General features: G+C 41.0%; 3 protein-coding genes across 5 annotated transcripts; 1 reads left to right on the forward strand and 2 right to left on the reverse strand.

Moving 5' to 3' along the window:
* The first annotated feature begins 964 nt into the window (after nt 1-964).
* Nucleotides 965-2,003, forward strand: LOC111592073 (glycine-rich cell wall structural protein). Its single transcript, XM_023304093.2, has 3 exons — nt 965-1,066; nt 1,135-1,492; nt 1,569-2,003. Exons 1-3 carry the CDS (start codon nt 1,055-1,057, stop codon nt 1,988-1,990), a joined length of 792 nt encoding a protein of 263 aa, XP_023159861.1. The 5' UTR covers nt 965-1,054; the 3' UTR covers nt 1,991-2,003.
* Nucleotides 2,004-2,058: 55 nt separating this feature from the next.
* On the reverse strand, nt 2,059-9,283 carry LOC111592058 (acid phosphatase type 7). 3 transcript variants are annotated; one of them, XM_023304070.2, is made up of 4 exons: nt 8,890-9,273; nt 3,352-3,862; nt 2,717-3,278; nt 2,059-2,299 (listed from the first exon to the last, which is right to left on the reverse strand). In XM_023304070.2, the coding sequence occupies exons 1-4, from the start codon at nt 9,056-9,058 to the stop codon at nt 2,168-2,170; spliced, it is 1,374 nt and encodes a 457-aa protein (XP_023159838.2). In that variant the 5' UTR covers nt 9,059-9,273; the 3' UTR covers nt 2,059-2,167. The 3 variants fall into 3 exon arrangements, with proteins under 3 accessions (XP_023159838.2, XP_023159846.1, XP_023159830.1); XM_023304078.2 differs by lacking the exons at nt 2,059-2,299; nt 2,717-3,278; nt 3,352-3,862 and adding exons at nt 3,959-4,738; nt 4,807-5,150; nt 5,203-5,369 and having other exon boundaries at nt 8,890-9,283; XM_023304062.2 differs by lacking the exons at nt 2,059-2,299; nt 2,717-3,278; nt 3,352-3,862 and adding exons at nt 5,841-6,890; nt 6,963-7,309; nt 7,372-7,538 and having other exon boundaries at nt 8,890-9,281.
* A 954-nt stretch (nt 9,284-10,237) lies between these two features.
* LOC111592048 (open rectifier potassium channel protein 1) lies at nt 10,238-27,302 on the reverse strand. The gene is made up of 7 exons (XM_023304049.2): nt 27,270-27,302; nt 19,398-19,576; nt 14,845-15,146; nt 13,753-14,004; nt 13,579-13,682; nt 13,265-13,412; nt 10,238-12,397 (listed from the first exon to the last, which is right to left on the reverse strand). Exons 2-7 carry the CDS (start codon nt 19,537-19,539, stop codon nt 10,313-10,315), a joined length of 3,033 nt encoding a protein of 1,010 aa, XP_023159817.2. The 5' UTR covers nt 19,540-19,576; nt 27,270-27,302; the 3' UTR covers nt 10,238-10,312.
* Between the last annotated feature and the right edge of the window lie 142 nt (nt 27,303-27,444).

A 27,444-nucleotide genomic window follows, 5' to 3' on the forward strand; every position in this document is an offset into this window, starting at 1 on the left:
GAGAGAGAGAGAGAGGGAGAGAGAGAGAGAGAGGGAGAGAGAGAGAGAGAGAGAGAGAGGGAGAGAGAGAGAGAGGGAGAGAGAGAGAGAGAGAGAGAGAGGGAGAGAGAGAGATTTCAATTTCAATAGTTACAGTTATTCAAATCAGATCTGGGAATCAATTCGCATCTGACAAAAACCTTTAGAATTTCTCTGCTTATCCAGAGTAGAGCTCTCCATAGGCTAAGATCTTGGCTAGAATTGTTATTGCTACTCCTTCATTCGAGTTCGAAAAGGCGTCTCTCTTTTTCGATATTGCATTTAAAAGCAGTATTTAGGAAAAAGCTATAGCAAGTGCAATAATGGCAGACGCGACTTTATACTATATACTCTGTACTATACTGATTAGCAGATATATACTACAGAGCTGTAAGACAGATATTTCATATGCTGTCTCCCTCACACACACTATCTGTTTGCTCCTTTTGTTTCCTCAATCTCTCTCTTGCTCAGTCTATGTCTCTCTTTGTGCTCTCTCTCTCTCTCTCTATCTCTCTTTTCCTCTTTCTGCATGTTGACCTCTTGTCTGCCTGCTCTCACTCTGTCCCTACCTTTCTCTATCTATCTATCTTACTATCTATTCGCTCTCTCTCTCTCTGTTGCATAGCTTCATCTATCTGCTCTCTCTCTCTCTTTCTGTTGCTTGAATCCCTTTGGGTAGTCTCTTTCTCCTTCTCTCTCTCTCCCTCATATCACATTTCTTAAGCCCTTTAACTAAGCCCAACATAATTTCTTGACCACATCCAAGGCGGGGGCAGCGAGGCGGGCACCGCCCACTCGCACAAGCCGCAAGTGCAGCTTCAACTTTAGAGCTGCCTCGCGCTCTCCCTACGTCTGTGTCTCTGTGTGTGTGCGTGCGTGTGTGTGTGCTGGGCAGGTGTATAAAAGCGACGGCCAATGGGGCTGGCTTGGCATTAGACAAGTGTCAGGTGACGCGTGCGCAGTAGAAACGTTCAGCGAGTAGTCGAAAGAAGCCAACCCAAGTGAGATCCACAGAACCAAAGGCGGCCACCACATGAAGTGCTTTGTAAGCCACGAGCGAATCTCTGACTTGGATTACGGAGGGCGGAGCACTAAGAATCATTTTGCTTGCAGATCGTTTTAGTTGCAGCTTTGCTGCTGGCGTGTGCTCGGGCGCAGAGCGAGGCCGTGCAGGATCAGGAGCAGGTGGCGGCAACGCCGACGGCGGATCAGGTGGGCGCCGCCAGCAGCTATGCACCGCTGCAGGAGAAGAAGCAGGACAAGCGCTATGTCGGTGGATACGGTGGTTACGGTGGTTATGGTGGCTACGGCGGCTACGGCGGCTACGGCGCCAATGCTGGCTATGGCAACAGCGGCTATGGCGGCTACGGCAACGGCTATGGAGCATATGGCTCCACGCTGGGCGCTGGCTACGGCAGCGGCGTGGACAGCTACTACAGTCCATATGGATCGCGCGGCTTTGCTGGTTTGGGTGAGCAAGCGACCTAGTTAGCCTAGGCCTAGGCTAAATGGAAAACTAATCTATGTTTGTCGCTCTTCAACGCTAGATGGCGCTGCTGGCTATGGCGGCTATGGCTCCACACTGGGCGGCTATGGCTCCACACTGGGCGGCTATGGCTCCACCTTGGGCGGCTATGGCTCCGCCTTGGGCGGCTATGGCTCCACCTTGGGCGGCTATGGCTCTGGCTTAGGCGTCGGCGGCTATGGCAGCTATGGCAGTGGCTACAACTCGAATCCCTACGCCCTGTCCTATTACAATTCGCGCCTGGGCGCTGGCGCTGGCACTGGCTATCCGTATTACAACACTCGCTTTGGCGCCGGCGGCTATCCTTCGAGCTACTACAGCAGCAACTATGGCAACAGCGTTGTGGGCGGCGGGCTCGGTGCGCTGGGCGGTGTGCCGCCCATTGGCGGCGCCGGCGCTGCTGGCTACAATTACGGCGCCGGCATCTCGGGCACCGTCTACTAGAAGGCGAGCGCCAACGATTTCAGCTTTAGTGAAATTTATTTTTTTTGCCCCAAACTGTATATATACATACATATATGCGTATACAATATTATATATTTTTTTATCTAACTTAATATTTTACATATGTTAAAAGAAATAAGCAAACCATAAAATCACATATTTTTACTTTGCTCAGCTTCAGTTGTAGGAGCCGTGTTTCTCCTTGATCACCCAGAAGGAGTCGACAATCTGGCCGTCCTTGTCGTCGGAGACCTGCTCGAAATGCAAATGTGTCGCATTGTGCGCCTTAAGGCGGGTATAGCCGTAATCCTTAAAGTAAAATAAACAAAAATTCATTCAAAAAATCACGAATTTCGTTTGGCAACATTTGCAACTGCTTTGGCAACATTGTATCGGGCACAGCAATGTTGCTATCAAATGTTGCTACACCTATTTCAATGAGCTGTAGATGCGATTGGCTGTGTGTGCTATGAATTCCACTTCTGCCATTAGTAAAGTAATATGTACATGCTATAATTAATTACACTACTCAAATAATCTAAAAGTTTGGCTTAAGCCGCACTCCTACAGCATTGCAGCTGATTGGCAACATGTTTCGTTAAGTTTAGCTTAAACAGTGATTCGATAGGTTTGCAGCTGCTGCCAAATCGTGCCATACTTATCGATGAATAGCTAAGCGATACTTTTGTTGCTTGCAAAAATACTTAAAAACAAGCCGTTACTCACATTGCTATGGAAGGCATTCCAAAAGGGCAGAACATTGGAGAAGGGTTCACGATTTTCTTTGCATCCCGCCGACCCAGTTATAATCTGTATGGGCGCTTTAGGATTTGTATAGGGTGCCTCGGCGCTGCCATTGTAGACCTTAAAATCATAAATGGGCCATAGCCGTGTATAGAAATGTTCGTGGGCAAAGAACTCAATGTCGACGCCATGCTTATAGAACAGATCCTCCAATCCGAACCACTGAAGCGTTGGCAATCCCTTGCGTATGTACGTCTCCAGCTTGCCATCGCAGTCGTATTCTTTGTCGTCGCTGCAGTACATCGGACGATGGCCATAGGTAATGATCCAGGGACGCTTAGCACGATTCTCTGGCAGATTGGCCTCGGCCAAGTCTCGCTCCAGCCACTCGAACTGCTTGGTGAGCAGCTTCATGCCATAGTTAATAAAGTAGTAGACTTCCGTGGAGAAGGAGACAAAGTGCACGGGACCCATATTGAAGCTGTACCACAAACTATCCCCATCTCCGGGCATATTGAAGCGTGCGCGATAGTTGGAAAAGTTGCTGCAGTGCGTCGAATGGAATGGGTTAAGTAAGCGACAAGACAAGACAATAAAATAACGCTCTTTATACATACTACTTCTCTTCATGGTTTCCCGGACAGACCATGTACGGCACATAGGCGGCCAGTGTTTCAATTTGCCGCATAAACTCGTCGCCGACGCGCGCGTCATTCGAATCCATATCGTAGGCAAAGTCACCCACGTGAATGATCGCATCGTACATGCCCAGCTGTGAGTCCTGCTGCAGTCGAGCCAATGACTGTGCGTTCTCATTGCCCATATCTCCATAGATGGCCAACGATGGCGACCAATTCTCACCGGCTGGCGGCGTCTTAAAGCTGTAGATAGCCGACCAGCCCATATCGCTGCCGCAGCTGTACTCATAGTGCGTGTCTGGCTTTAGAGAGGGCAACGTCACCTTGTGTATGTACTGGGTGCGTGCCTGCTTGCCGCCATCCTGGAAAAACTGCCAGCTGCCGCTGACCGACTTAAGCGGATCGTGAACATAGTCCTGGGCAAAGTTAACCAGCGACTGATTAGTGGAGCTGCGCGTCGACCAGGTCACAACAATATCCTGCAGGCTGTCTGGAAAGAAAGCAGCAAGTATATAAAATATATATAGTACCTAGTAGCCAGATATCCGATAGAACTAGAGACAAACAACGGTTGTTAATATGCGTTTTATTTATTTATTTGAGAAATTGAATAAAATATATATATATATATGTGAATAGATATGAGTTATAATGTTTATGAATATCACATGTTTAGGCTGCATATGGTCCGTGTTTCTCCTTGATCACCCAGAAGCTGTCAATGATGGCGCCACCTTGGTCATCGGATACCTGCTCAAAGTACAAATGACTGGCATTGTGTGCCTTGAGGCGCAGATAGCCAAAGTCCTGGCTGTGGAAGGCGCTCCATGGTGGCATTTCCTTAAAGAATGGCTCACGACCCTCATGATTGCCCGCCGCTCCGGAGATGATGTGCACCGGTGCTCCTGGATTCACATATGGCTCCGCCAACGAGCCATTGTACATGGTATAGTTGTACATTGGCCACATGCGCTCATAGCAGTGCTCGTGCGCCCACAGCTCCACGTCCACGCCGTACTTGTAGAAGAGCGGCTCAAGACCAAAGAAATTCAGACCGGGCAGACCTTTGCGCACGACCGTCTCATGATTGGCGCAATCGTCGCCGTTGTCATTGCTGCAGTACATCGGCCGATGGCCATATGTGATGATCCACGGACGTTGGGCACGATTCTCTGGCTTCGTCGCTTCAATCAGATCACGTTCGAGCCAATCATATTGCATGACAATCGGTTTGATGCCGAACTGCGTGAAGTAGTAGACCTCGGTGCTGAAGCCAATAAAGTGTACTGGTCCCAAGTTGAAACTATAGAATAGATTGTCCGTGCCGCCCGGCATGCTGAATCGATTGACATAGTGCGAGAAATTGCTGTGTGGCGAAAGATTTCCAAGATAGATACTCTAGAGATAAGAGACGTCTGTTCTCGGCAAACTTACTACTTCTCCTCGTGATTGCCCACACAAACCATGTACGGCACGTAGGCTGCGATTGTTTCCACCTGACGCATAAACTCATCGCCAACCTCCCCGTTCTCGTTGCACATGTCGTAGGCAAAGTCACCCACATGCAGTATGGCATCGTACATGCCCAGCTGTGTCTCGCGCTGCAGTGCCGGCAGCGAGGCGGCATTCACCACGCCCATGTCGCCGTAGATAGCCAGCGAGGGTGACCAGTTGCTGTGATTGAAAGTCGTGTGGAACCAATAGACGGCCGACCAGCCCAATTGGCTGCCACAATGATAGCGATACGTTGTGTTCGCTTGGAGATTGGCCAGTGTCACCTGTCAACGTGTTTGCTGTATTAGACTGTTCATTGAACTATTTGCTACTTACGCGATGAATGTACTGTATGGCCTTCTGGGCGCCACCATCGACAAACCCCGTGGGTCCTTGAGAAGCCTTGGCGCTTTGCTCATTTATGCTATCGATGCCGTATTCGCATATTGATTCGTTTGTGTTGTCGCGCGTATTCCAGGTAACGACAATGTCCAGTACATTTTCTGGGAGAAGCACACGGCACACACGTTGCCAATTATTCACAGTCGTTAATCGTATGCACAATTTATATCTAGGTATGTATTTATTTACACGCAAAGTATTTACAAGTTCGGCTAGAGTTGCGCGCTTAACGTTTTATCGGTTATCGATGAACGTGTCACGCGCGACAGACTTAGCGCTTATAAATTAAGCCGCTAGAGCTGAGCGTTTTACGTGCTATGGGCTATCGATCAACGATTTTCATAATATATATCGTTATTTATAAATATGAGCTTGCAGATCGCGATCTTCACTTATATATATATATATATATATTCTTATTGGCGTCTTTTTAAATGTGTAAAAGATTGAGAAAAATGACAGATATTATCTGTTCAATATATATATTTATATATATATATATACGCTGGGTTAACCATACTCATTGATGTGGTTAAATAAAAAAACAGTTCAAATTGCAAGCGATAAAAAATTGACATATTATTAGATAGCCTTCTGATACTCATATATGTGTATAGACATTTAGGCAACACACAGCAAGATACACATATTATTACATATTAAAAGTAAAAAAACATACAAATAAAATTGGCTAATTTTAAGGAGTGTTTACAGTTATCAAATACAGTTTGTTCAGGGGCTTGTACTGGGCAACAGTTGTGGTTGCAATTGCAATTGCAATGAGGGGACAAATGGGTGATTTCCCTTATCAAATAAGTTAGAAATTGAGCTATATATATTGTAGAATGTGCGTTCGTAATACTGTCAGTTACTACAGTTGTGTGGATGTGTTTTTAAGTTGTATTTAGTTAACCAAATGGACCGCTTAAAGATCGTTGTATGCCCCATGCTGGGCTTTAATTAGCCAGAAGCTGTCAATGATGGCGCCTCCTTGATCATCGGACACCTGTTCAAAGTACAAATGGCTAGCATTGTGTGCTTTGAGACGCGTATAACCATAATCCTGGCTATGGAAGGCGCTCCACTCGGGTATCTTGCCCTTGAAGGGCTCGCGCCCCTCCTTGCAGCCCGCCGAGCCGGTGATAATGTGCACCGGTGCACGTGGATTCTCATAGGGCGAACCGAGCGATCCATTGCGCACCTTGTAGTCATAAATGGGCCAGAGGCGTTCGTAAGAATGCTCGTGCGCCCATATGGCCACATCCACGCCGTACTCATAGAGCAGCGTCTCCAATCCGAACATATGCACGAATGGCCAGCCGACTCGGGTCAATGTCTCCGAGTGGGTGCAATCGTTGTCGTTCTCATTGCTGCAGTACATGGGCCGATGGCCATAGATGATAATCCAAGGTCGCTTAGCACGATTCTCTGGTTTGTTTGCCGCCTCCAAATCACGTTTGAGCCACTCGTATTGAAAAACGAGCGTCTTTACACCATAGTTAAGGAAGTAGTACACCTCCGTGGATATGCCAATGAAGTGCACCGGGCCCAGGTCGAAACTATAGAAGAGATTTTCTGTGCCGCCCGGCATGCTGAATCGTGCCCGATAGTTGGAAAAATTGCTGCAAGGCGAATCCAATAAACAATCTCCTTATCTGAACTAATCTGCACTGCTCTGTGTCGGCTCAACTTACAACTTCTCCTCGTGATTGCCTGGAACTACCATGTAGGGAAGATAGGCGGCCACCGTTTCGATCTGTCGCATAAACTCGTCACCCACTCTAGCATCCTTTGTGTTCATGTCGTAGGCAAAATCACCCACATGGATGATCGCATCGTACATGCCCAGTTGCGTCTCTCGCTGCAGCCGGGCCAGCGACTGTGCGTTCTCATTGCCCATATCCCCGTAAATGGCCAGCGAAGGCGACCAATCGGAATCGGCGCTGGGAATCGTGCGGAATTGATATTTGGCCGACCAACCGTACTCACTGCCGCAGTGATAGACATAGCTGCTGTTGGGTTTAAGCTGACTCAGCGTAACCTAAGTTGAATTTACAATCTTACATCAGATCTCAGATTGTGTGTATGTGTGTGTGTGCGTACCCTGTGTATGTACTGAGCCATCTGCTTGGGACCGCCATCCACAAATCTAATGGCCTTTCCATAGGCGCGCTGCTTAAGATCTGTCAATCCATATTCGACAATGCTGTCGGCAGAAGGCGGTAGCTCGCGCGTTGACCAAGTGACAACGATCTCGCTGGCGGTGCGCTCTGTTTGCAGCAGCAACAGTTAACAGTCGGGCAAATAAGTAAACAGAAACGGAAAGAGAATACAAGACAAAAATGAAAAACAATGCTTGAGTTTTTGGCCGAAATATATGTATTTAAATTTTGTTTATATTAAAACATTTGGTGCAAAAGTTATATTTATTTTCCGACATGTTTTTCGATTTGTTGTTTTGCCTCTCATTTCGCTTATCGCGGGACCCCACACACAAAAGAATCGAGTTGAACTATGATTAGAGTGTGACCTAATTTCCGTATGATTATGATCCTAATAGTAATAAATCAATGCTTAGGAATAAGTACAAAAAAGGATACACAATAAAGGCATAGAAAAAAGCAAAACTTCAACTGTTGACAGAAAAACATTCGACCTTTATTATTTATGGTTTAAATAACTTTTGCGACATGTTTTTCAATTTGTTGTTTTGGTTCTTGTTTCGCTTATCGCGCGACCACACACAAAGGAATCTAATTGAACTCTAGAGTGTGGCCTAATTAGCATATGGTTTTGATCCCTAAGATACGAGCTTTTAGTAATAAATAAATACTCAGTACAAAATACTAGTACAAAAATAACAGAAGATAATGACGGTAAGAATAGTTGACCGAAATACAGTATGCTTGAATAATAAACTTTATTCTTATCTTAATGTTTTGAATTAATATTGAGGTATACTCTTTTTGATGCGGTTTCCTTCCCATTTCGCTTATCGCCGATCGCATATGATGCTTAGTTAGTCAGTTTAAATTAGTGTGTTAACTTATTAGCATATGATAATGCTTCCTAACATACGAGAACTTAGTAATTATATACCAATATGCATTATCAGCATTTATCAGCAAATCAGCCTCAGCCGCATTCTGTGGCTTTACTAAACGGATGACTCGCGCGCGCATTTCTATTGCAATTGTTTTAGCACTCTTTGTTGCTGTCGTTGTTTTTTTTTTGTGTTAGGGGCGTTTGTATGCCTCAACGGGAACAACAGCAACTGTAACTGTAACTGCATATTGCATGGGTATCGGTTGGGGGGAGCTATTGACATGCTATCAACACTCACAACTATTGCGCAGCAATTTTGACAATAGCAAAAATATATTAAAGCAATTTCATCGCTGATATCAACTAAAATTCCGGTAAGCTTTTGTCAGAATTGCAATTTTTGTTTTGGGTAAAGGGTTAAAAAACTCGAGCTGAACTTTAAGCTTGTTTGTTGCACTTGCCAAAAGTGACAGCTGTTAACTGTAATACACAGTTATAAGTATATTTCTTGTTTGCTTAACACTATCTTAACAAACAAAATATGTAACACTAATACTGTATTCATTAGGTACATACCTCCAAACGCTAGATGCACTTGCTCTGGCTGATAATGCACTATGCTCGGATCTTGTTGTTGCTCCAAATTCTGATGCACGTTAATGTCTTCTTCCAGCTTCAATTGTCGCTGCACAGTGCTGGCCACGCAAAGTGCTAGCGTTAGAAACAACAAGGTCAAATTAACCATTGTTGTTGTTTTTTTGTTTGTTAGATGTTGACGCGTATATGTATATTTACTGAGCCACACTTGATGACATTGCCAAATCTATATGCGCAATATATTTATAAGCTGTGAATTATTTACTTGTACTTCACAAAAATTATTTCGCTGGTTGCAGCCAATAGCTATAAGCGAAGACTATTGAAACGTCCAGCAATTTATAGAACAACAAAAGTTCGTTTGACAGTGCAGCTGTTATTAATTATCGATATATACGGAGAGTGCGATACATTTCTCACTCGATAGTTGGCAGAGTGACCAGTAATGAAGCGCGTACCAATTGAAAAATTTGAATTGAAAAAAATAAAACAAAGTATGCGGTTGCTTGGCAGGCTTTGTGATGAAAGTTTTTTAACCGTTTTATTATTTCAAAACAATTTTCCGGCAGAATAACTTCGGAAATATATAAAAATAAAAAAATATAATATACAGTACCATGGGTATGGCTGGTTTGTCGGAAGACTTCATAACGTTAACACAACTAAATTGTGTCCAACAGTGCAGTGCATTAATTTACGATCCAAAGCCGCGTAACTATTTGACGGCCGCTGCACTGTTTGGCCTGTATTGCGGCGTACTCATATATCGTTCTTACCGCAATCATCAGGCCAAAGTTCAGGCACGCCGTGAGGTTGTATTGACGACGGTGCCCGAAGAAGTGCCCATCTATGATGAGTACACCTTTGAAGCGCCTACAGTGGTACGGCCAGAACATCCAATCGAACCAACCATTGTCGAGACGAGGCTAATCGAGCGTCATTCAGAGGAGACTCTTCCAGCGGTACCCTAACCCGACTCCCAAATTTGTTTCAGGATGTCACAATTTTACGATGAAATGAAAAAAACGATTGAATTTCAGTTAAAAACGCAAAAGTTACCGACAGTTGTTAAAAGAAAAAAAATCAGCCAGTAAATAAAATTTCATAGAACATATATTATACTTTACATTGAAATTTATTTATTCTTTTGTTCATGCTCGCTAATTAACAAGGCTTAAGCAATAAATTTGTAGATTAATTATAAAAGACTTTTAAGGCAATTTGGCGAAGACCTACGAACTAGACAACTAACATTTCGTATAACTAAATAGTATATATAGTTATATAGGTATATATATATGTATGTATATAGGGAATGTAAATAAACAAAATGTTGGCAACAATTATTAATTTAACTACAAACTAGAAAACACATTTGAGAGACGATCTGCTGGTTCCTTAACTATTTGTCGCTGGCATTTGGACTTCCACTGCCGCTGCCGCTGCCTGGCCCGGTTCCGGTTCCAGGCTTGCGAGTGGCAAAGCCTTCCGGCATGCTACTCTTGCGCTGCGCCTGCGATATTTGCACAATGCGCGACAATGGAGAATGTGTGCTGCTTGTGCTGGGACGCATTAGCGACGCAGGCAACAGTCGCGCCGTTGAGGTGCCCGCCTCATCCTGCCCAGCATTGGCGCCAATGCCACCAGAGCCTGTTGGCGATGTTGGCGACAATTCGCGTGCCAGCGGCGATGGTCGCAGCGAAAGGCGCCTCTGCAGCGCCGATTGGGAACTGCTCATCGGGCTGGGTTCCTCGCTGAGACTGACACCTGGCGGCGGCGCCTGTCCAGGCGGTATTTGCAGTGCGGTCGGGCGCACGCTGAAGCGACGTCGAAACTTGGACTGACCCACAGGCGTGGACGCTGAGGGCGTCAACGGCTTCTCTGTGTAACTGGGCGGCGGCTCCAAATTGTGTATGCCGGATGGACGACGCGTGGCCAAGCCGCTGCTACCGCTGGGCGACATGGTGCCCACAATGGTGGAGCGACGTGCGTACAAGCGATTGGCTGCTGTTGCCTGCAGCGTGCGCGTTTGGTCACCCGCAAACAAGGACAAGATGGGCGGCAGGTGGGGCGGATCGAGACCGGCATTGCCCAGCTTTCGTTGCTTCTTGGTCAGCTTTGCACTGGAGCTGGCAGCCGCCGCCTGCTGCTGTTCCTTCTGATGCTCATCGAGCACCGCATGCGTGTGCACCACTTCGAGAGCGCGAATCAGATCCGCTATGGTGGTCTGCTCCAGCACATCCATATCCTTGTCCGAGGTCACCGAGAAGATGCTGGAGCGTCGTGGCGTTGTATTGCTTGCAAGTGCGCTCGTCGCTGGGAACAGGCTGCCTCGACGTGCCGCAACAGCTGCCATTGCCGCCGAGCCAGAGCCGCGTCGCTGCATCTGGAGCGCTGCTGCGGTTGCTGTCGGCGTGTACATGCTGCCACGTCGAGCGGAGTGTGCCGGATTTTGCGTATAGATGGACTCGCGACGTCTCTTGCCAGCTGCCACTCCAGCTGCTACGGATTTACGTTGATAGGCGCCCGTCGAGCCGAAGGTTGCCTGGTCGGAGTCATCCAGATGGAAGGCCGGATTGCTGATGCCGCCATTGCCATTGCTGGAGGCGAGGCTGGTCGTCGAATCGAAGGGTGGCGGCGGGCCACGGCCATTGCGCAGATAGGATTGGCTGGCGCTTGCCGTTACCGTATTATTGTAGAAGTCCAGTGGGGAGCGAGTGGGCAACGATGTAATGCCCTCTGGCACAGAGACCACGGATAGCTTACGTTCCAGATCCTGCGAAGGTCGCTTGCGATGGAACAGCCTGCGCAGCCCGTCCGGCATGGAGAACTTCTTGACCCGCCCAGCGCCAGCAGCTGCTCCGCTCTTCTTGAGCTGCTCATCAATGTTGTCCGGCTCCTCGAGATGCACCACATGCGGATCACTTGCGGCGCCATTGAGCTGGTTCTTGTAGCGACTGTTAAAGGCCTCCTGGATCTGTTGATTGTCGCCGCTCCAGGTCCATTCGTTGTGATTATGCGGCGCTCGCAGCGGTCGTCTTGGCGGCTCAATATTGAAATCGGAACAGGCGCGACCACGCGGACGACGCGGCGTAGACATTTCGTTGAGGGTCGAGAACGACCATTCGCTGGCCAAAATCTGCGAGTCGGAAAACCCGTGATAGCCGCCATACATGGCGGCATCATCAGCCTCCGGTGGCGGCGGCTGTACCGTGGCCAAAGCGGTAACCACCTTGGCCAGCAGGTCTGTTGTCTGGCGATATGCTTCGGCCGTTTCGAAGGTCTTCTCGCGATCGAATTTGCTTAGCTCCGTATCCGAATTGGCATGCACCATGGCAGTTGGATCCTGTGAAGCCAATTCGGCACAGACGGAAAAGGCGCGTTTTCGACTCGGTATCGGGGCTGGCTCCACACGGTACATGCTGAGCTCCGGGCAGGAGGCCGACCGAGGCACTGTATACGCAAATTCTGTGTCGGTGTAAACGGGCTGTTCATATTAAACGATGAATATCGTGTGCGGTTATCGATAGAGAAGTGCGTGTGCGTGTCGTGTCGTGTTTATTGTTGTTGTTGTACATGTAAAGAGAGCGCAGCATAAGGTGTTGGTATTAGTGTAAATTCAAATACTGTTGTTGATATTATTGTTGTCTCTGTCATACACTCTCTCGCTAGCCCTGACAGCGCTGACTGCAAATCCCGTTATACTTATTTATATTACTTACGCCTGCGCGCCTTCGGCGTGTGTCTAATCTTAATCTTCGTGTTCTTTCTATTTCCCGTTCGACAAAACTACAAAAGGAGAAAATATCACAATTGTTAACTGACTTGTCGGGTGGGGGTTGGGGGTAGTTGGGGTTAATGCTCGCCCGCTTAGTCAAACATTTAGTGAATGCGTAGCCCAATTGTTGAGTTATTGAATTGTTCATTGTTGATTGCTGATTGCTGTTGACGCATTGTAAAGACGGAAGCGTAACGGAAATGTGTGCGTGCCGTTGATTAAACACACATAACCACACACACACACATGCATACCATGTATGTGTATGTATTAGTAATTTGTATTAGTATTTGCTTTTTCGTTTTCATGAGCCTCTGCGCACGCAGCTTTGACGCTGACATCGACGCAGACGCAGGCGCAGCGCTTCGCTTTGAAACGGAAAATGAGCAAACGTCTTTGTGTCTTTCAAAAGTTAGGTTAGATTATGTAAATTGATAAAAATACTATTTTAAAGATTGCACTGAAAAGTAAAACTCCCGCTTAATAAACACACATAAATAGTCCTCATTTAAATGTTAACAATTTGATTATTTAGAGACCCATAAGTATATACTTGATATGTTTTGGTAGCTTTACCTTGACTTTAAGTATATATAGCTCGTTGAGCAGACGTCGCAAGTAGCCCACATCCTTGGTAACCCCCGTCCATATACGATTCTGTGTAGCCTTCAGATTCGATGAGAGCTGCTGTTCCAAGTAAGCCAACTTCTTGCTCTGCAGTCCGCTGTACATATGCGTTCGATTATGTTAGAGCAAAAAAATTATATATATATATAGATATGTATATTAGTTGTATAATTGATGGTAGGTTAGGGCGATGTTTTTGACAGACCCGACATGCAAAACAAATCATGCAAAACTCAATAGACACAATCGAGTCTCTCACTTACCGCGTTATAAATGTCATTATCATGACCAGGTAGCCCAAGGAGAATATAAACCAGACGATCACAAAGATTTGATAGACCACAAACCAGCCGCCAAATTCGCGTGGCTATAGAATCAAGAAACCGTTTACTACAACCAATCTGTAAATGATCGAGCTTTAATTGATCGAAACTCACCTGGTTGGCACCAAAGGTGGGCACAAAATCGCCGAAGCCAATTGTCGATGTCGTTACGTAGCTGTAGTACAGTGAAATCGAATAAGGCCAACTCTCGAAATAGGTAAACACCCACGCTGGCAGTAATAGGAACAAGGCTATACCCGGTATGAGAGCTATAAACACCGTAGTTATCAATCCCAGCTGCGGTGGCACGTAATGATCATCCGAGGACATTTTGTACTTCTTATACCGTCTATAGATCGCCACGAACTGAAAGCGAGTGATATGTTACACAGATATATGGATATATCTATCTATATCTATATCCATATCTATATCTATATCCATATCTATATCTATATCTATATCTATATCTATATCTATATCTATATCTATATCTATATCTATATCTATATCTATATCTATATCTATATCTATATCTATATCTATATCTATATCTATATCTATATCTATATCTATATCTATATCTATATCTATATCTATATCTATATCTATATCTATATATATCTACATCTATATCTATATCTATATCTATATCTATATCTATATCTATATCTATATCTATATCTATATCTATATCTATATCTATATCTATATCTATATCTATATCTATATCTATATCTATATCTATATCTATATCTATATATATATATATATCTATATCTATATCTATATCTATATCTATATCTATATCTATATCTATATCTATATCTATATCCATATCCATATCTATATCTATATCTATATCTATATCTATATCTATATATATATCTATATCCATATCTATATCTATATCCATATCTATATCTATATATATATCTATATCCATATCTATATCTATATATATATCTATATCTATATCTACATCTACATCTATATCTATATCTATATCTATATCTATATCTATATCTATATCTATATCTATATCTATATCTATATCTATATCTACATCTATATCTATATCTATATATATCTACATCTATATCTATATCTATATCTATATCTATATCGATATCTATATCTATATCTATAGCCTTATCTATATCTATATCTATGTGTCTATATCTAGAGGTCTCTCAATCCACTCACCGTACGTCCAAAGTACTCGCCCAATCCGGCAAAGAGTATACCGTTAACTGGTATCCCGATCACTGAATAGGCAATCATGATCATGCGACCCGCGAATGTTGTCGGTGATATATTGCCATAGCCCACAGTCGAGCAGACGGTAAATGAGAAGAAGAAGGCGTGGTAGAATGTCCACGTATATGGTATTTCGTATTCATCCTTTGTATAATCCGTAACTGGCTTTCCACAATAATCCGAAATTCGATCCAAAATCTCGTCTTGTGTGGTCACGTTTTTATTTTCGAACTGCTCCATGAGATACTCTGTAAAACGAGGAAAACAAACCAGATTTAAGATAAGCCGTCTATCTGATTGCTAGTAATATAAAATATAACTAAATGCCTGACTAGCAGACACCCTAATATGATATGACTGTATGATGTCATTGCCTGGCTAGCAGATACTCTAGGATGATCAATTGGATGAGCACTTGGTGATATGACTTAAGGATGTCATTGCCTGAAAAGCTAACGCCCTGAGATGATTGTTGAGAATTCTCGTGAGTCGTATATACCCGCTCCATCCACTTATAAATGGTATCTAGATAAACAAAAAATTCTATTGGAAGAGCACTACAAAACGCAATGAAGCATAAAATGAAATCAAATCAAATCAAATCAAATTTAATTAGTTCTATTACACGTGTTCCGGAAGCAAATGGGAAGCGGGCGTCCGACTGATCGCGTTACAAACGCCATTTAACCTTCCGTTTTTCCGTAAAGATAAAAGAGGAAGCAAAACAATTGCAACTACAGCTAAATGGCTTAGGGTAAAATCGTAACTGTCAACGTGACAACAGATTGACCTGACCCTGGCTCAAGTCGCTGATCGCTGATCAGTGATCTCTGATCGTCGATTGTCAATTGTCAGCTTTGGGTTTTTTGCCCTCTCGCTGCGATTCCGGTTAAGTTTACGGCCATTTACTGTTTAAAATGCGCTCCACACACTGTGGCATGCATCGCGGATCGTAACGATCATTAGGGGCGTACGCTGCTTTGATATTATGCTAAGATATGATTATTTATAGCTTATTTAAATAAATGTGATTGTCGCTTACTTGAAATAGTACAGATTCGCAGTTAAGTGAACTATTTATACAAATCTATTTGTGCATGAATATTCTTCTAAGCCAAGATCAACTAGAGATCACTTTGCTGTATATTTGCAAGGTGGTCTCAAAGTGATCTGGCCTATCAACTAGATCTAGTGATCTGGAGTTGACCTTGACTATCAACGATCTATATATTATAGTTAAACTAGCTGGTAGTCAAGTCAAGTGATCTCTAGTTGATCTAGCTGATAGCCAAGCCAAGCCATTTCTAGTTGATCTAGTTGATAGTGAAGATCAACTCTTGGTATAGAGTTAGATCTTTTGCCTGACAAAGTATAGTTATACGTATAAAGCTCTATCTTTCAGTATTTGTCATATATATATCTGATCTTGGGTGCAATTCGTTTGACATTAACTGAGTGCAATCATTCAATAAACCCTAAGCCCCACAGGCAAATGCAGCAAATGACAACAATTTTCTAGCCGTAATCTTTTAACAAATTGCATAATTCAATAAATGCGACAGACAGATATTTAACAAAAGCCTTCCCAGTGGGAGGCTTCCCAGTTGGTTCGCAATTGTGGGCAATTCACTTTTCAACGATCCCAGTGCAGTTCCATGTTCCATGTAGATAGTAATGGTAATCTCTATATCTGTCTCCTCTCGCTCTCTCTCTGTCTACATCTCCCTCTCCCTCTCTCTCTCTCTTTCCAGCATGTGAGCTGTGATATTGTTGCCTTTTGTTGTCATCCGGGTCTTTTTTTGATTGTGATTGCGGGCAATTTGTTCATAGACGTCGATCATTAGCACAAATTCTTGTAAGTCTTAGAAGCCTAACTAACGGCACAAACTAGCGAACATTAATTGAGATTAAGTTTTTGGATGGCGTTTATCTAGTTTCGTGTGTTTTTCGTGTTTTGTCTCATGACGATTTGGGGGGCAACGGAAATGTTTATGTCAAGCAAATTGATCAATTTAACAGTTGATCGTGAGGTCAAGGGATGGAAGGGATAGAGAGAAAGTTCAATTCATACAGAGATCAGTAAAAACTTAAGCAAAGCATTGAAGGAAGATTACTGGAAGAACTCGGAATTGAGTCAAGCAATATCAATTCACGATCGACGAGCAGATATATGAATCAAAAGGGAAATGATCGTCCATCTTCTAATTCAATTTAAGATCATGATCTCATAAATATTTAAATCAATAACACGAAAGTTTAAGATCGCTGATCTTTAAGTCTTTAATATGAATTATAATTTGAGCAAGAGGAAGATTCATTGAAAGACAACAAGATCACCAGGTTCGAACGGTTTCGTTCCCTTATCAGTGACGGGACTATCTAAGGTGATTAACTGTAAATGTCAACATCACATGTTTGTGCACACACTTCCGAATGATAGGTGATCCATAGTCTTAGAGCAGGCTACATTGGGTGCTACGAATGCGCCATTGAAGTGCCTTTGGAAGCCCAATAGCTTAATATTGTTATTGATATCAAATACTACCTAGGCTCTGGACTATATGCATAAGTGATACATGTAAGTGTGATAAGGGAAGGCCATATTAAGACTCAGGTCAAAAGCGGGGATCAGTGTATGAAACCATAGCTGCCAAGCTCATTGATCGTGCAAACTGTTAACTCATTTAACCCAGAAGCTTATATATATATATGTACGTCAAGGTATGTATATGTATATATATTCGAGTGACCTATGCATTATGCAATCGAGATCTTGTTTCCGTTTCAATTTAAACAAGCGAAAGTACTGCAGCCGATATTGCTCGACTTGCAGATACTCCGTGATCTGCCAAAGCGACATGTATCTAGTATCTAGTATCTAGTATCTAGTATCTAGTATCTAGTATCTAGTATCTAGTATCTAGTATCTAGTATCTAGTATCTAGTATCTAGTATCTAGTATCTAGTATCTAGTATCTAGTATCTAGTATCTAGTATCTAGTATCTAGTATCTAGTATCTAGTATCTAGTATCTAGTATCTAGTATTAGTATCTAGTATCTAGTATCTAGTATCTAGTATCTAGTATCTAGTATCTAGTATCTAGTATCTAGTATCTAGTATTTACAGGGTATCAGAAGCAACGCATAATATAACATTTATGTGTATGCAGTTGTAGGTCTAGAGTTATATGTGTCGACGCACGTCTTGGTTGGACGATGTCTAATTGGCATTTATAGTTTATTTATCTGAACAATTAGCACATTTTTATGTGCTATTTAAATTTGATTTTATTGCAATTATAGTGGAATAACCCTCAAAATAAATACGATCGCGATTTGTGTGTCTGATATCCGCACACACCTACACTCCTGCACAGGTACACCTACACACGGAGAGGTATGTAAATCACATTCGTATCAGTGCAATTAATCACGAATCCGATTCGCACACTTGCTAACTCATAAAGCTCATATTTCTCTCGACATTTACGCACGTTTGGCAAAACGAAAATAAAATCGAGTTAAGTCATTTCTCTTCGTCTACAGTTTTATGTGTGCTCTGTCACACCGAATTGGCTGTGCTCTATAGGTCTAGTGTGGAAGCAAGTATGTGTATAAATAACGTTTATGCCGTACAGTTCATGATCATGCTATTAGCACGTTAAGTTGGCTGCGCTTGAACTGCGCTGAAATGAAAATCAGGCGATTTTTATGATTTACTCTCAGTGTGACTAAATTGAATGAAAAATCAGTTTATGCTTTGCTAATTTCGTAAACTGTTTTAGCTTTCTAAATATAGATTAGTCTACGTATGTGCCATGAAGCTCGTGCTCTTGCTATTTTTGCTGATTTGTTGATTTCACACGACTTAATGATAGCACGCTCTAAATATAGATCAATGTGTCTAAGCTACGTTCATGCCATGAAGTCCATGATTTCGCTGTGAAGTACAACACTTTCCAGATAATGTGCTTCAACTACAGTTTGAGCTACGTTTATGAACTTCATGAATTCTCTGTTTGCTATTGTGTCTAAGCTCTAGCTGTCTAAGCGCCGATATGACTACGTTTATACCATGTAATACACGATTTGGCAATGGCTGCGCTTGCAATACGCTTAACAGTTCGCCAACTTTTTGATTTCTTGCTGTTGCACAAAGTGTTTGCCAAAGTCTTGCTACCCGCATTCGATAGATGTGCCCGCCCTATCTTTAATAGAGTTTTTTCGGGGGCGTTTTTGGGAACTGCGCAAGCAGCAGTTAAAATGTTTGTTATTTTCTTTGGCTAAGAATTCGTGGCAGACAGTTTAGTTGCTAGATATCACATGGGCACGAAAAAGCTAACATAAAAGTATTTATGCTTCTGATATTTGAGTCGAGCTGCTCTGCTTCGGCTGCTGATGATGATATCTTTCGACAGCTACTGTTTATGTAGCTGTCTAACTATCCATATCTAGATATATATATATGTATAGCTGTGTCTAGACGGAGGGTACGTACCATAGATTTGAATGCGTTCCTTTAGCTGCTCGGCCCGTGCTTCCTTCTCCTCGCCATGCTCGATGTGATAGTAGATGGCAGCGCCAAACAGCAGATACGATATATAGAAGATGAGCAAGAGTATCCAACGATTCGGCGACATGCTCGACCTGTCGCTAACTTGGCCGAAAAGGATAAGGCTGCAACCAGACATAATAGCCACAAAGCAAAATTAAACAACCATTCGGTGCAGAGTAGCTTGTAAATTGTGTGTTGCCTGAACTAAACAGTTTTCTATTCTATATATATATAGTTATATATATATATTGTTTATGGTTTGTATCAGCATTAATCGACGCTCGATTGCGATTAACTGTCTCTATATATTGATATATACACATACTTATGAAATTCTTTTGGGGTAGTGCCACCTGCGCTACCTGCAGTGCAGAGAGTCTTATGGGTTCAACGTTCAGTCTTCATATAGCTGAGCTCGCGGCGCTGCCAGTGCCCCGTAAGACCAGCTAGCTAGCCGAGAGTTTATATCCATAGCAAATACTTGGGTCTATAAACGCGAATGTAGGGTATTATCAATTTTGATGTTGCAACGTGTGGAACATGCGAAGAGTTTATACAGATATGCCTCCAGCCATGGCACTAATCTCTAGATGAGATGATGAGGTTTACTGCTATAACAATTCTTTGAGTCGCAAAGTACCTTCAGCTACTTATCTTTATGAATTATAATATAACTATAAACTATGTGAAACCGATTTCAATGGTGATCTACCCATCCTCAAGCTGCTTCGTATAGGGTATTTCAACTTCGACGTTTCGACATTGAAGACTCACTTTGGCTCTACATTGTTATTATGATCAGCTTGAGGCCCCCGTCACAGATTTCCTACCGGGCACGACGTCAGTGTGGACAATGCTGAGGCGACGTCATTTGGTCGGGTTAACATATTGACACATCTAATCATATCGCCAAGACGGTAAGCGCCCGAGTATTGCTGCTAATTTCTACCTACTTTTTACCCATTGAAAACGCCTTTGAACGGGGTATTTTGCCTTGTAAGTCCATTCGGACTTACATCATATATTTCTCTCTCTCACAGTCTTTCGCTCCAAGTAACAGGCACTCGATCTTTTCGCTGTCTGTCTCTGTCTGCTTGCTATCTCAATCAATCTAATTCTGTCGATCGGGCAACAGCTATAGATCTGACATAATAGTTCTCCTAGGCTTGTAGATTCGTAGATTTTGTAGATTCAAGTCCTATTTCAAATCATCGATAACTTCTTCAGCATGAGATCGATATAAATCGATATCGAGCTTTAGTTAGTTGAACACGTTTCTCAGATCTTAAAGGCTTGAGTGACCATTTGGCATCTAAATGTGGTAACAACATGACTCCCTGCATTTCCCCAACTCAAGGGTGTCGCCTAGTCAGTCACTCGTTATTGGAGTCCATTGGCAATGGGCATGTCTTGTTATCTGTCTGAGTTTAGGTTTGGTGACAAACTGCCTACTTGGAAATTTACCACATTCAATTAGCAGCTCGATAAAAATATAAGAAATAAAAAAATATTGAGAAAACTTGAATGGGTTGACAACTCTGAAGCTGTTAAGATGTTAACGATTCGCACCTGCCACGACTTTAGTTGTTTTGTGAAATAGTGCGACGATAATAGGATAAGAAAAAATAAAAAACCCAAGAATATCAATATTAATATAATGTTCTGCTGTACTTCTGGCCAAATCATAAAGATAATTGCAACTAGCTACTCGAACATGTTGAGGTAGCTCCCTATTAATACTCGTAGTATCCATATCAGACTTTTTATGTGCCTTCTTGGCTAAACAGGCGGGGGGCTTTACGAATGTACTTATAATAAAATTAGTGGATCCTACGTTATCTGTAATCTTGGAGATCTTGCAGATCTAGCTAACTTAAAGAACTAGAAATAAAATTGAATGCATAATAATTGATTAGACATTCCTAATAATACCAAGTTTCTCCGAAATAATTTCGAAAGTTTTGATAAGCACTACAGGGCATTCAAGGTAATAAAAGCAATATTTCACAAGAACTTTGCTTTATGAAAATCTATATATATAGACATAATTAACTATATCTATATCCATTTCTAGAGTCATATGAATTGTATGAACACCCTTTTTATATAGAATAGATCTGTGGGATTTATATTGTATATGCTTCTTGGGGCTATTCCATCTAATATACCGATATAGAAAATGTAGAGCCTTAGTGCAAAGTGTTTATAATACCCTATACTCTAGAGCGAAAAATACTATAAATAGAAAATATAGTCTTTCTGTCTCTCGTTTTCCCTCACCCGTTCTGCCTTTCTCTTTCTTTCTATCTCCCTTTCCATGTATCCCTCTCTCTTTATTCATCTCCATCTCCCTTTCTCTTTTCTTTTTCCCTTTCTCTCACTCCCTCTCTATTTCTATTTCTCTATTTCTCTCTCTATCTCCCTTTCTATGCATCCCTCTCTCTTTCTTCATCTCCATCTCCATCTCTCACTCACTCTCTCTCACTATCTGTCACTCTCACTCAGTCTCTCTCACTCTTTCTCACTTTCTCGCTTCTTTCACAATTTCTTCACTAATTCTTCCAGTTCAATCGATACACATTCAATCGATAGTCATCTCTCTTAAGATCTTACCCAAAAACCCAATCCATAAATAAAAACTGTTTTCCTTTTTATTTTCCTTCTGCATGTTTTATAGTTCACTTGACTTCTTTGTTGAGCTAAAAGTTTTGTTATCTACAAATCGTTTTACAGTTATTTACAACCACTTTAGCTATTACATGCGTTATTACCAAACTCATTCTGAGGGCATCAACGATCTACTATGTATATTGTATATATATATATATATATATATATATATATATATATATCTATATATTTGTGTATATTTTCCAATGGCTGTTCAAGTGAAGAGCTGATAATATTTTAGTGCATACAATATCATTTATTCAATTATCAATTTATATATAGCAGAGAACAGGTATTGGGAATGTTTTCTAAGAGTTATCTATGAAAAGGCAATAAGAATTGCGTATGGCCAACAAACTGGGCTAAGCATTTTGTTAACAATAATCAAAATAAAAACACAAAGTAAACAAAGGCAAGTCAGAGTTGTGATCGACTAGTAGTTACCCTAGAAAATGCTCATACAACTCACAATTCCACTTTTAGGCTATATAGGTAAGTAAAGTTAGGCTTGTGATCGATAAAAGTTATCGACAGTAAGTAAAGCGCATACTTTCTGTCAGCCAACATACATGTATATAAAATTTGATAACTCTTGCACTTAAAAGGCCTAAGTACTAACTAAATGACTTTAGATATCGATATTAATCGATTTTACACATATATATCTTCTATGTGCAGTTTAATATCAATTTTAATCGATATCATACAAATTATCGACAATTTTAAATAAACTTGATCCAGGTGTTGAGTTCTAAGTCTTTCAGACAAGCAAACAGGCGGAAAGACAGGTAATCTGAACTATATTTATTCTGATCAATAATATATATATATTAGACTGGATCGACGCCTCCCTCGCCTCGACGCCACGCTTCCTACTGTTTACAGGGTATACAATCTGTTGTCTCTCTATTGGGCGCGTTCGTCAACGATGATGACGCGCCATTCAATGAAAGTCTTTGGATTTTTATTGTATTTGATTTGATTTCAGTTCATTGTAAAAAAGAGGAAAAACAAACAATTTTTGTTGCCCTGAGTTGGGCTTGTCGCAAAATTTGGTTGTGCCATGGAAAATTCTGCACAAACAAAAAGCCAAAAAAAAAAAAAACACAATTTTTTTTACGTGTCCAGACGAAAAAAGAAGCCGCAGCCACAACAGCCGCAGCAGCAGCAGCAGCAGCAGCGGTAGCGACAGCAGTCTATGATCATGCAAATGAATTTAATTTGATGTTTGATTTGGCTAAGTGCGAAAAACAACAGAGCATTTCATATAGCCACAATAAAGCTTACTAATTGATCATCAATGTGACCCACACACAATCAACAAAGCAATCGATCGTAACCCCAAAGTAACGTATTCGAAATAAAAACTACAAGGATCGAAGATCAAGTTTTAATGATTGCAGCGATCAGATCAAATTATGAACTTAACAATTTCTGCACAGTTAAGAGTAGCAGAAAGCTTAAGTCTTTATGAATACCCTATAATTTTGAAGTTTTTATGTGGGTATTTTCTGTAGAGACAAGAACAATATATGGCTCACTTTAGAGAGAGAGAGAGAGAGAGAGTGAAAGAGAAGACGTGGAAGAATGTGAGAGATAGAGGAGAATGAGGAGAGAGAGGACAGAGAGGAGAGAAAGGAAGCGAGAGGGAAAGAAACTAAGTGAATGAGACAGAGAGAAGAGAGAGAGAGAGAAAGAGAGAAGAAAGAGAGAAGGAGAGAGATAAAGAAGCTGAGAGAAAGAGAGAGAGGGAGAGAGAGAACAAAAAAGAAAGGGAGAGCCTAATAGAGAGAAAAGCAGAGACAGGGGGAGAGAGTGAGCTAGATAGAGAGAAAGAGAAAGATAAAGACAGAGAGAGAGAGAGAGAGAGAGAGAGAGCAATAGAGAGGGATAGCAATGAAGAGGGAGAAAGAGAGCAACAGAAAGAGAGAAACCTTAATTAAGAATTTTTGAACTGAGTATTGGTCAGATCATGCACTATTTATATATATAATAAATATACAATATATATATATAGTAATATATTTTTGAATAAAAATATTTACATATACTGAGCGTTAAACAGTCGCATAATCAATAATAAATAGCAACAAATGCAAATGAACACGTTTTGTAAATAATCACGACATTTTGCTATGTGGGAAGGTGCTACGGTTAGCTCCTCTGACGTAGCATCTGGACAAGCACACGCAGAGGGAGAGAAAGAGGTGGGGGGAGAGAAGTGACTATACCTTTACAGCTATCTCTTGGATAAATGACATGCATTGTACGAGGTGTACGAGCTTCTTTTCTTTTCTCTTCTTTTATTTAATATTTTGCCAAGTCTCGTTTCGCTTCGCTTCGTCTCGTTTCAGTCGTAATGCTAATTATGTTGACATTGTTGAACAAACCAGTTCACATGCATGATTAATTGCATTTCGATCTATCAATGTCTCAGACTTCGATCGTCGATCGTCGGTCGTCAATCGTGTCTTCCCGTTAGTAGTTGTATTTGGGGGCAGTGATAAGAAACAAGAATCCACCGACTCCTAACTAACTTGATGGCGTTTCACAGCTGACGTAGTGAACGGGAGCGGGGCAGTGTAGCGGATGGCGCTGAGTTACACGACAATTAATAATGCCAACTGACATAGCAAGTAAATGTCGATAATATGTATAAAACGACCGACCCAAATAACTTATAACTCAAAAAAAAAATATTCGTCAAAAATGCTCGACTAATAGTTGCGCTGTTTAACCTAGTTAATATACTCAAAAAAAACATTTCGATATTTATCGATCATGGACATTATCTTCGAGCAACATTATCCGCTTCTGGATATAGCAGTCTACATCTCTAGACAGAAGTCTCTTGACCTTAATAGTCCTTTAACTGTTTGCACTTCAGTTACATATGAATTCGCTAGTTATTGGGAATGTTTTAAAAAATTAAAATTTCTATATTTATCGATCACATTAAACAACTTTCTTAAACTCGATGTTGTATATGATGTAATATTTTATTGAAATTCGTTTGCTTAAAAAGGTCATACAATTAAGTTCGATATTTATCGATCATAGAGATAAGCTGCGATTAATTTATAGCGATCAATTTGATTAAATTTCGATTGCTCCATATAAAATTACAGCTGTCTACGGAACTTGATCCACTAAGGATCCAATATATACATATATATAACTTGTAGGTTTCCAGATGACATAAATGTGCACTAGATACATTATACCCCATTTCATTCACACTTTCAATTTATTTTATTTACTTATCTGTGGATCATTGAAGGATTTTGCTGTGCAATCACAAATGTTGCTAGAAACATTTGGCGCTTTGGCAACATTTGTTGCCAGCAACATGATTGATGGCAGGCAAAAGCAAACCGACTAATAACTAAAGCAAAGCGATAAGATGAACAATAATACATTATGTATATATATCATATAGTGCTATATAGAGAGTGGGCTAAAGAATTTCAATAGTTTCTTTTATGCTTTCGTCTGTTTAAAGATCGAAAAAGAAAAACAATCGTTCGAAAAACAATCGTATTATAATACAACAATTTCGCTAATTAAGCGCATTCATTAAAATGACAGTCAATCTATAGAGCCCAACGAGTCAGGGGGTCTAAAGGCCTCACACACACAGATTGATTACAGCCATACACATACATACGTACATACATACAGCTTATGTAACTATGTATATAAGTATAGACGTGCTGTCTTAACTGGAGCAGAGCTGCATTTTAAAGATCGTTTAGATTGTTCACTAAACGAAACGTGCTTAAAATTCAGTTTAAGCTAAACATTTCAAGAAGCTATGCTCAAAACATAAATATCTATTATTTCAGACTCTAGAAGAGAAAAGAGTTTAATATTATTCTAAAGTCACGTTAAAAGAAAACAGATTTCAGAATTAATTTATTGAGAAACTAAGATTTACTATACATAATTGCAATATCTATCATGAAATACGGAGTCTTCGGTTCAGCTCTAAAGCTGTAGAAGATACAGTCATATATATATATATATATGTGTGTGTGGTCTTGGCTTGTCTACACTTGCATATGTTTGAAATCTCAGAACCATAAATAATAGAGTTTCTATTTATATTGCAAATAGTATTCCCCGATTTGACACAGTCTCTAGGGGGCGTTTTGGGAAGCTCTACACTTTGTCAGACGAGCTTATGAACACAAATATAATTCTCCAGATGGCAGCCAGACAGATATTTTGTAAAACCAATATACCCTTTTCACTTCCTGAGCGAGCATAAAAAAGAAAAACATTTGGTTTCGAGAACATGATGTAACATTATCTTATATATCGAGTATCTAAGATTTTTTTTAAAATCAGTTCTAGAAAGTGTTTTCTATATCCTATATTATATATATAAAACTACGCAAAGTAGGGAGGGAAAGAAAGATTTACTTGAAGTGCTCAGCATACATAAAATATTACTTTAAAATAAACGTGTCGAACCTTTGTATAGTCCTTCATAAACTTAAGATAAAGTTTTGCCCTACATATTTTGATACTGTTCAAAGTACTGAAATCGATATGTAACCGATTATTGGAATGTGTTCACACACACACTTATGTATGTTACATATATACAAATGCATGTATGTATGTATACAAGCATTTTCGCAAACCGGATCATCTGATAAGCTGGACAGAGAGACGCATGCATATTACACACAGAAGTACATTTTTTATTGATAATACGGCTAAAGTATTTCGACACTCGCACTGGACATAATAAGGCAGGAATACAATGGATCTAGCCTATACACACACATATACCCAATATATGTATATGTAATACTAGAGCACAGTTCATTAGCCTTGCCATATAAATGATATAGCAACGAGTAATGGGACTTGAATTAAAGCTGATATCAAAAGATTCTTATGAATTTATAGACACATATATATTTTTACTGTTATCAATATTCATAACAGTGAAAAGAAAAATTAAAAAAAAAATCAAATCCCTAAGCACAAGATCTGCAGGAGTTGGAGTATTTTCTTGGCACTATTTTTTTAACATACAATTTATAAGACTGAGTTTTTTATTTAATTTTATCATGTTTTTTGTTTTTTTTTTAGAATTTTTAATATTATTTATGATTATATTTTAATACCCACACTTAAGTAATCCGAGAAGCAATCGAAAAAAAAAAAAAAACAACAAATTTTTCGCACTGCACAAAATTTCTTTGCTTTGTCCCGTTATAAAAATTGTAATAATAAAAAAATAACACAGCGCGCAACGAGAAAAAAGTTAAAGCCGCTGCAGAACGAACGAAACAGCAAAAAAAAA

This window comes from Drosophila hydei, unplaced genomic scaffold, assembly GCF_003285905.1.
Source record: "Drosophila hydei strain 15085-1641.00,03,60 unplaced genomic scaffold, DhydRS2 tig00000296-arrow-arrow-pilon, whole genome shotgun sequence".
NCBI classification, from domain to species: domain Eukaryota; kingdom Metazoa; phylum Arthropoda; class Insecta; order Diptera; family Drosophilidae; genus Drosophila; species Drosophila hydei.